Source organism: Lotus japonicus, chromosome 1 (assembly GCF_012489685.1).
Source record: "Lotus japonicus ecotype B-129 chromosome 1, LjGifu_v1.2".
NCBI lineage: Eukaryota > Viridiplantae > Streptophyta > Magnoliopsida > Fabales > Fabaceae > Lotus > Lotus japonicus.
In genome coordinates this window covers 135,572,866-135,583,131 of record NC_080041.1, presented here as the reverse complement: position 1 = coordinate 135,583,131, position 10,266 = coordinate 135,572,866, and the positions used below count along the sequence as shown (strand labels likewise).

The 10,266-nt window shown below is 37.7% G+C and overlaps 2 protein-coding genes across 4 annotated transcripts; both read left to right on the top strand.

Annotated features, from left to right (window-relative positions):
* The first annotated feature begins 751 nt into the window (after positions 1 to 751).
* On the top strand, positions 752 to 4,106 carry LOC130731296 (protein WAVE-DAMPENED 2). Of its 3 annotated transcripts, none has more exons than XM_057583536.1 (7): positions 752 to 909; positions 1,421 to 1,847; positions 2,079 to 2,167; positions 2,417 to 2,507; positions 2,636 to 2,707; positions 3,141 to 3,251; positions 3,565 to 4,106. In XM_057583536.1, exons 2-7 carry the CDS (start codon positions 1,425 to 1,427, stop codon positions 3,853 to 3,855), a joined length of 1,077 nt encoding a protein of 358 aa, XP_057439519.1. In that variant the 5' UTR covers positions 752 to 909; positions 1,421 to 1,424; the 3' UTR covers positions 3,856 to 4,106. The 3 variants fall into 3 exon arrangements, with proteins under 3 accessions (XP_057439519.1, XP_057439520.1, XP_057439518.1); XM_057583537.1 differs by lacking the exon at positions 752 to 909 and adding an exon at positions 975 to 996; XM_057583535.1 differs by lacking the exon at positions 752 to 909 and adding an exon at positions 1,053 to 1,204.
* A 2,749-nt stretch (positions 4,107 to 6,855) lies between these two features.
* Positions 6,856 to 10,186, top strand: LOC130731295 (uncharacterized). Its single transcript, XM_057583534.1, has 8 exons — positions 6,856 to 7,224; positions 7,299 to 7,574; positions 7,855 to 7,981; positions 8,220 to 8,281; positions 8,421 to 8,648; positions 8,935 to 9,056; positions 9,409 to 9,547; positions 9,715 to 10,186. The coding sequence occupies exons 1-8, from the start codon at positions 6,898 to 6,900 to the stop codon at positions 9,877 to 9,879; spliced, it is 1,446 nt and encodes a 481-aa protein (XP_057439517.1). The 5' UTR covers positions 6,856 to 6,897; the 3' UTR covers positions 9,880 to 10,186.
* Positions 10,187 to 10,266: the final 80 nt, after the last annotated feature.

Sequence of the window (10,266 nt, the reverse complement as noted above, 5' to 3'; positions counted from 1 at the left end):
TTTTGTATAAATTAAAATGATGGCTAATAGTAGTACTTATTAAGATGTTTGAATGAGTTTTTTCCATAACTAAAATACAAAAATAATAAGTTTAGATATTGTCTTCACAAATTATTTTGAGTAGTTTTTTTTTATATATATATATATATGAAGTAAAATAAGAACTAAGTAATTAAACTACGACACAACGCAACCACAACACCAGAAGGAGGAAGCCACCAAACACGACGTGAAGAGCTCTTATGGGAAGCTTGACAAGTAAGAAATCAACAACTAGATTCTTGTCTTTAGGGATGTGTTTCAAACGAGCATTCCAATCCCAAGCTAACATAGCACAAATCCTCGTGATGACGTCGTCTCTTGTTTAGTACGTCTGCACATCCTCTTGGCTTGTGAGCACAATCATACCCACAAAGAATGTTTATATACGAACCCCATCTCTCGACCATGTTTCAGACCTAATTCAACTGCTAGCAGCTTGGCTAGAAAGGAACTCCCATGTTCATGGCTTTTTTGACAAGCCTAAGACCCAATTATCAACTGCGTCCATAATAATGGCAGGAACACCCATACAACTTGGCCCTGTAATCCAACTTCCGACGCCTGACCTTACACGTGTCCGTTTCGGTTTACGGATTTAACCGGACGTCATATTTCCCGTTGAAACCTCACTGTGAATTTAACACCGTCAATTGACAATAACAAAAAAAATGAAATGGCTTCGTCTATAAATAAGCATTACCCAACGAAGAGACACACGTAATTATAACCAACACTTAAAAATAATAAATAAAAAAAATAACCTCCCTAAAGAAAAGGAATAGCACACATAAATAAATTTTGGATTTCGAAGAAGCTTGATACCTCGAGATCTTCTCAGATCGGAGCGCCACCGCCACCATTATTGAGGTGAGTTTCTTTCTCATTCTATTCTAATCTCTAATCTCTGCAATGTAATGTGCTAGCTTCTCCATTTTCAGATCTCTCTTTCTTCTGGTGAATTTTTGTTGTTTGAAATTATATATTACTTGCCATTAATTAATTCTAGGATATGTGAATGGATTTTCTGTATTTATATATCCTTAGATCACGTTAGAATCGCCTTTGAATTTTCACTTCCGTATGTATGATTCTGTTGTTATTCCTCAGAATCATACCCTTCAATTCAAATGCCCCTTTTCTCCCATTCCACGTCATTCTCCTGGTAATTAATTAAGTCCCCATAGATTCCCACCTGATGGGGTTGCCTATTTTCGATATTCTCATCTCTATGATTCTACATTCCTTTCTTCAAGTTTTCAGGGTTAATTAGCTTTCATGTCTAGAAACTAATATCTACAATTTCGTTCAATTTATCATATATGTATATTTCTTCAATATCAATTTGTGTCCGAATTTATTTAATATTTGTACCATGCAGCGTCATGGGGAGGGAAGTTACTGGCATACAGCAGGTTGAGGACAATAAGCCAAATGGTAGATTGGGAGATAGAGTGCGTGTTTCTCCCAAAATTGCAGCAATGGTTCAGGCAATAGATCATGAGAAAAAAGACGTGTTGAGTGCCAAAAACACAAAACTAAATGCTGGCTTGCCTCCTGCTGAGAAGAATGAGAAATCTGAAGTACAGAAGGTGAATGACAATCAAGAACTAAGCTCACCTACTGCAATATCAATTTCTCTGGATAAAGAGCACACAAGCCCCCCTGCTCCACAGCCATCTGATCAGGCTACTGAAAAGCATGTAACCCACACACAGACTGTTGATACTGAAGCTGTTGCAACTGAACAGAACTTGTCACCAAAAGCTAACAACATGGACTCACCTAATTCCTCAAAGAATTCACAGGTTTAGACATCATAACATTTTGAAATTACTAATAATTTAATAAAAGTTATTTTATTTCGAAATTTTGCTCATTTGCTAGAATTTTCTAAGGTAAATCAATTTTCCTGCTTATATGTCTTAAGGTTTGTAGTGATCCTTTTACTTGCACGTATTGCTATGTTTGTCTAGAATAGGGTGAGGTAGTTTGTTTTATGATATTACTGAAATGCAAAATCTTTTCTATTTCTGCAGCCGAACACACCTTTTTCATCAAAGAAGCCCTTGCCACATGATGATAAGAAGCACCATGATGATGAAGATAATTGGTCTGTTACTTCCTCGTATCCTTAAAAATTGAACATTTTGATTTTATTTTTCTTCTGAACAGAGCAAGTTTTAGCCGTGTTGGAAAAACCTTAGAATCTGCCATACTGAATATTACCAAATATCTAACTGTTCTTTCATAATTTTTTTTAAAAAAAAAAGCAGAAAAATAACTATCTAGAATCCCCCAAATAGAGCTACATATTTCGTGTGTTGAAATATAATATGGCAGCTGTTCTCTTTTGTTCTTTAACCGTAAATAATAGCGCTGCATCTGCACGCACCGCTAGATCTAAAGTCACTGTTGGTTCAGCACCTACATTTAGATGCTACGATCGTGCAGAGAAACGGAAGGAGGTATTTTTTTCAACAAATATCTTATTTTAACATGTATTTTGAGGTTGATTGCATTCCTAGTTGGTCTTATTAGTTAAATCTAATTAGTGGTTTTTTTTTCTTCTTGTCACTTTGATTTATCCATCCAGTTTTATATGAAATTAGAGGAGAAAAATCGAGCTCTTGAAGAAGAAAAAATGCAGTATGAGGCAAGGCGAAAGGTACGTTGGTCTTTCTCCTCTTGTTGCCTGCTGCACGTCCATGTGTGATTTTCCATTTTTCGCTCTTTACAAAATTGACAACAATTGAAGTCTTTTCTCACTAAATGGTCAGCTATATGAATCAAATGATGTCATAATGCCATGTCATGAATCATGTATAATGATAGACTATCTAAATCTAGTAGTTTTCCTTAACTCTTAGATTGTTCACTTTTTGCCTTTTTGTTTGTCTCCCCCTTGTGCTACAAAGTACAAACATCTAATCGCTTAACCCAAAGCCTAGGTTTATGACCATGTACATGGTCTTTTTCTTTCTATCCTCCTACGTTACATTTTGCGTATTGAATTTGATTAGATATGGTTTATATAATAATACACATTTTGCATATTGAATTGATTAATGATTATATATCTGTTTATATACTCTGTATAGGAAGAGGAGCAAGCAGCCCTTAAGCAGTTGAGAAAGAATTTGGTCATTAAAGCAAAACCAGTACCAAGCTTCTACTATGAGGGGCCTCCCCCTAAGACTGAACTCAAGAAGGTACAGTTTCCCTTTTAATCTGTCTTCTCCAAGTCTCAGGATGAATCTGAAATTGCCATTGAAAATTTTAGAACTTACATGCGTAAACTGAAGGAATACTATACAATATGAATGTTAAAATATGACAATGTCAGGAATGCATATTTGGCAGTAGCATACACCATTCTTTGTCTGAGTTCAGTGATGGCTCTTCCTCGATAACTAGTATGCGCATTCATGAAATACCTAACACCATTGCCTTGTCATGATCATGTCATTTTTTATCAATACCCTTCAGTTGAAAAACTCTTCATCCCCTTTCCTTTGATTGCAGCTGCCACTGACTCGCCCCAAGTCACCAAAACTATCCCGGAGAAAGAGCTGTGGTGATGCTTCTGTCCTCTCTTCTCCAGATTCATCTACTCGAGCACGTAACAGCGTTGGCACTAACGTCAACTCCGGATCTGGTAGCCCTGTCCCCCTAAAAAACAAGGACAGGACCACTGGACGTAATAGCAATGGCACTTGCAAGACCAAAGAACGACCAAAACTGGATAAGGAGACAAGAACAGCTCCACCTAAGATCACCGAGCAGACAAATGCGGACATATCAGTCGAATCATGAGCTTCCAAAGATTTTACTGACCTCCAGTTGAGAGGAAAATGGCCTTGATTTTCCTTGATCACATCAAATGTGATGTTTGCAGCAGAAGAGATGGCCTTATTTTCTTTTCATCAGGACTGACATTTTTAAGTGGTTTGTTTTTAACTTGAATTGTATATGTTTTGTTAATTTGTAAGTTATACTGGGAGACATCATTTTATATATAAATAGTTATTGATGTAAGATACATGAATGAAATCTGATATTCCCCAGATTGCTTCGAGACTTGGCTGAGGTAAATTTTTATGAAAGATATTCCATTTTTTAGGATCTTATAGGTTATTCAACTTTGATTTTTACTTTTTAGACATCGTCGAAGGAAGAGGTTTAATGATGGATGAACTTTCCAAAACCTTAGACCATATGAGTTGGTTTCTTATAATCTTAGATCATTTGATATGAGAGTCTGTATGGTATTGGTATCTTGATCCAGTCCGTCACTTACGTATGTCTTATAATTTTCAATCAGTCATTAGTAATGCCTGTTGAGACTCATGTATCCATTTATGCCATTTGATAGTTTCAGAATTGATGTTGGATACTTATGCCATTTGATAATTTCAGAATTGATGCTGGATCAATTAAACTGTCATTATTGCTGTGCTTGAATTTTGTTGGTCTTCTTGGGTCTCAGACCCTCCAAATTATAAAAAGAATTAAAATTTGTTGGTCTTAATGCCAACATAATTTTTTTTTATTACCTATAAATTTTTTTTTGATACCAACACCATTCACTACGAGACAAATTAAATCGTAGAATTCTCTAGGGCAAAAATGTGAATGGAGCATTTAAGGTTCACTGAGAGTTGATAGTACATTTACTTTTAATTTGACTTGAAGATGACATGCAATTGTGTATGGACATTGAAGAAAGTTGTCATGTTTGGTTTATCTAAGGCAAAAATGTGACTAGAGCATTTTGGGTTCACAAGGTTGTCGTTTACTTCATGTTTGGACATTGAAGCATCAATCCTGGAATGCACTTTCTTTTCGTAGGTTGTTGTTTCACATCTTCTAAACCCTCGCTCTCCTCCATGGTGGTCTCCAGCCGACCAGAATCTTCCAGCCTCACCTCCTCCTTCATCGTCTTCCCTTCTTTAAACTCCAATCTCAATAGTAATTGTACTGCCCTCACACGCAGTCACACCAAAGGATGAAGCGTGAAAGATAACAGGAGAGGCTGAAGGGGAGGAGAGATCGAGACGAAGAGAGAGGTACTTGAAACAGGCGGTTCTGGAAAACAGAGGAGGCCCGCGATGAAGCCTTCTTTGACAACGATGCATGATTCGGAACGAGAAGAGGTCGACAACGACAAAGTTAGGGACAACGATAGTCGAGGCTGCGATGGTGAGTCACGCCGGCTCTGGGTGGTGCTAGCTGAAGTTTGGGATGCTTGATAGTTTCATAATTGAGATTAGATATTTATGCCATTTGATAATTTCAAAATTGATGTTCGATCTAGTTTTTTTTTAGATAAACCAATGAATTGCATTTAAATTTAGCACAAGGGGTGCTAAGCCCAAATACAAAGAGGGAGAAAAAGAAAAGAGAAAGAAAAAGACTAGAGACTAAAAACTAGAATCCAAAGATACAAGAAAACCCAAGCCAATCTTGAGCCAGCAAATCCCCCAACGTAAACCAATTGCCCACACTATACATGAGAATTCTCACCCAATACTACTTAGCCAAAATCCATACGCGTGAAGCAAACAAGAACAGATACCAGCGATCCCCATAGCAGAGCAAAGAACCGATGATTATTGCTATGCTTGAATCTTGTTAGTCTTAATGCAAATAGACATTAACATACGTATTTCAAAAGAAAAAAGTAAGCAAAATTCTTTTTATGAATTAAGGAAAAATCATGGTATCAAAACACATACTAAACATGTTTGCGAAGCATACTATCTTCCCACAACATTCACTACGAGAAAAATTAAATCGTAGACTTCTCTATGGCTAAAATGTAAATGAAGCATTTTAGGTTCACTAAGAGTTGATAGTACATTTACTTTTAATTTAACCTGAAGATGACATGCAATTGTGCATGTACATTGAAGAAAGTTGTCATGTTTGGTGGTTTATCTAAGGCAAACATGTGAGTGGAGCAGTTTGGGTTCAGGAAGTTCAAAGTACATTTGTAGTATTAGAATGGCATACAATTGTCTATGGAGTGGGATCTCACTTTTTCAAGTAAAAATATTAGAAGAGATTCAAAGCTCTATTGACATTCCATTCAACCGAACATGAATACACAATAGCCTCAATATCAAAGATTCAAAATGTTTTTGTCCAACATTTTATTTTGGTAACAAAGAGGGGCACGAAGCCTAGAAAAGGAAACTCCCAAGTGTTCTCCAAAACTTAGCAGTCAGAACATTTGCAGATCCTAGATTGCGGCAGAAACCTTTCATCCAACACCCAGGTTCATCTCTGCAGATTCCTCCACAGCTTGCAAGATTGTCTGTCCCATCCACATAGCCATCAACATTGATCTTACCCATCCTGAAGGAGGAGGGTACCACCCAATATTAAGGAATGAATTATAGGAGGGTGATGAAGGAGCTGCAAGACCATTGTAGATTATGGATGAATGTGAATCTTTCCAAAAATAAGGGGGAAACAACAATTTGATTTGATAGAAAAATAATAAAAATATTAGCATAAGGACAGAGTTATGACTTATGAACACCATTTAGAATTTATCTTTGAGTGAATGATATATTTTGCATGTGAATTAAGTTCGTCATTTCACTTACGAGATATTCACGGTATGTGATCTATAAAATGTGAGTCAAGTTAGTTTTTATGATTAGATAAGATGTCGGTCAACTCATTTTAAACAGTAAGTCACCGCAAGAGTATTTCATTCTTCTGAGACGAACTTGTCCGTTTGACACTTTCGGAGACCAATTTGAATGTGAATAAGGATATGGTTAATAATTAAGCTGGAATGAAAAATCAAGCATTCAGTGTTTACTGGCTCCAGCAAAGCCAGAAACCATGGTTGCTCTGAGTCTCAATACATGGAAACTATTACCCTCCACAACCCCATTTCTCAACACCTGTAGCTCTGCCTCCTCCTCAAGATTTTGCATGGTGAGGATGGATGCGCAGAAGAAGCAAAAACCTTCTTCATCCTCCAAAACCCGCAAATATGGAACCTCTAGAAGGTCAATTCTGAAGAAAACCTTCAAACAAGAGCAAGTTACCTTCACCACTCCCATCTCCGACGACCCACTTGTTGCCATCATCGGCGGTGGCATCTCCGGTCTCATCTGCGCCTTGTTCTTAGAGAAACGCGGTGTTCGCTCCACTGTATTCGACACTGTCAGTTTCCTCTTCTTCCTCAAACTAGTTTCGCCATTTCTATCTTCTTAACGCGTTACTGCTTGTTGTTACAGGGTGTTCATGGTCTTGGAGGAAGAATGGGAACCAGGGTTGTTGATTCTCAATCTCATCCATTGATATTTGACCATGCTGCTCAATTCTTCACTGTGAATGATTCTCGTTTCATGGAACTGGTTAATGCTTGGATGGACAAGGGTTTGGTGCGAGAGTGGGAGGGTACAGTAGGGGAGCTTCAGAAAGGTGGTCAGTTTCTTCCATTTCTACCCTCCCCTCCAAGATATATAGCCACAAATGGAATGCGGTTCGTTGCTGATTCATTGCTGTCTGAGGTGATTCCTGGTTAGATAGCCAATTCAATCAATCAGTGTTTTGTTTACTCACAACAACTAGGAAACTATGCAGTCAGTGGAGTGGAAAACTTTGTCTGTTAAACCCTTTTTTTTGTTAACCCCTCATAATTTAGTTTTTGATGGAGCTCAATGGCGTAGTGTGATTTGTATAGCCGACCTCACTTAGTGGGATAAGGCTTTTGTTGTTGTTGTTTTAGAGATTTCAATATTTGGTTCTGTTCTCATGTTGTTGCCTGATAAGAATCTCTAACGCGTGCAGTCTCGCATGGTTAATGTGGTGAGACCGTGCTGGATCAGTAAACTGGAGCCATTCAATGGCATGTGGCACTTGAGTGAAAATGGGAAACCCTGTGGGAAGTTCGATGCGATTGTTATTGCACACAATGGTAACTTAATATGTTCATCTTAATCTTATCTTTTCATAGCTTGCTTCATCGGTGAAATGTTCTCAATTTGGAGTTCATTTCATTTTTCTTCAAGAGAAGAAGGGAAAGCTTTTACTTGTCTGAGTTTCTGTTTGGATTGCTATGCTGGAATTGTATAGTAATCTGAAATTTTTTATAATCTTTTACTTATTCTACAAGCCTGTTTACCAATAGTCACTAATGCTCTATTTACCAATAGGAAAATGTGCAAATCGCTTGCTCATGACATCAGGATTGCCATTGATTGCAAAACAAATGAAGGTGAATTCAGGACATCGCTTGCTCAGTTCATTTGATTTGATAAACTAGTACTCTTTTCAGCTGCCTGTTAAGCACAAAATATATTCATCTCATACTGCTTCTTGTTTCTGTTGTATTGGCCATCACTCCGTTGTGTTAGAGTTTGGAGTTGAATTCGATATGGGCCCTTCTAGCAGCATTCGAGGACCCTCTTCCTTTTCCAGGCAGCACAGAAGTCCCTTTTGAAGGAGCTTTTGTGAGAGGAATTGATTCAGTGTCATGGATGGCCAATAATACAAAGAAACTACAGGTTTCCCAGAGTGGAGGTCCTCACTGTTGGACCTTTCTGAGCACTGCTGCTTATGGAAAACAAAACAAGGTTCCACAGGTAGGTGGTCGAATTTTCAAAACAGTATGATATACCACACGAATTTGTTTCATAACGCCTTGATTGGTTTTAGGTTTATATTCAATATTTTAGGAGTGAATAAATGAGGAAAATTAACATTGATATATCATTAGTTCCTTAACTAGAAATATACTTGGAAGGATGTGATCAATTTATTGATAACCTATGCATGGTCATGCATGTTAGCATTTTTTTATTAACATGTATTGCATGCAATGATTAGGACTTCTAATAACGGAAATTTGAGCCAACTTCTGTTTATCAGGAAAACATTCCTGCTGCTACAACAGCACGGGTAAAAGCAGGCATGCTAGAGGGTGTTGAGGCTGCCCTTGGATTATCAAAAGGGTCACTTCCAGAACCTTTTTATACCAAGCTTCAACTATGGTAAGGGTCATGTCTTCAATTATTAGTGTTAGGTGCTTTGAAATGCCCTGCCACTGTTTAAGTCAAGATCGGATGGAGAGCTTTTTTCTAGTTTGTGCTAATAAGATACCTAGGAGCCAGGAAGTTCAGACTATGTATTTGCATATGCAGTCTATGAATGAAGTAGGTAGGTTATTAAGAAGAAAAAGGGGAACAATAGAATGGAAGAAAGCAAGATAGTTTAAGTATAGAATTGAAAGAATTAGCAAAGTACTTGAACCAGCTTAATTGCAAGGTAGAGTCTTCCATACAGGATGGGGTACAGAAAAATTATATACTTATGTGACCAAAATATGACTTTTGAGATTCGCAGGGGTGCAGCTCTGCCAACCAATACACCTGGAATTCCTTGTATCTTTGATCCCTTTGGAAGGGCTGGGATATGTGGCGATTGGCTGCTTGGTTCTAATATAGAAGCAGCAGTCTTAAGTGGAGTTGCTCTAGCAAACCATGTATGCCACTTTCACTTTGATCTATCAATTTCTGTTATTTGTCCACACAAATATTTTAAGTATGCTAATAAGACATTTTGGCCGAAAGTGATTTTTTTATTTCTTCGTGTAGTGCTTTAATGATATCATTTTGTTGTTCAAAATTGGGCTGGACATTTTTGACACAGATTGCGGACTATTGCCAAAGCCCCGCCGGATCTGACGCTGGAGAGTTTGCTATTGGTTTAAATCATGAGTTTCAACCACTGGAAGGCCATGATATCGGGCAATTCCCAGGTTTGGTGTCAGAAGAAAAGACGAAGGAATCCCAAGTATACGAACTTGCTAAGTAGGCCACTGTGCTGATGAAGCAGGTATCTCCTCTGATGCATTCTGCATTCAAAGCCTTATCCCACTAGGCGAGGTCGGCTATATGGATCACTGAAGTAATGTCTCAGGGTATCAACTGAAAGATTTAAATTGAAGTTCAAACTCCCACTGAGGGAAAAGGGGGCCTTATCTACCTCAACAGCCACATGATATGACAGGAGTTGTAATTTACTTAGTCTCTTATGAAGAAAGAGACAGTGGCATTATTGTTTTCCTGAGAACGAATAAAATTGAGTCTCCAAATGAAATTTTAAGAAAGGAATTGAGTCCTCTTGTTCATTCATAAGAAATGTTTCCTTTTTTCTTTACTATTTCAGGTCGAGAAAACATGAAATCTGTAGTTAGAAACT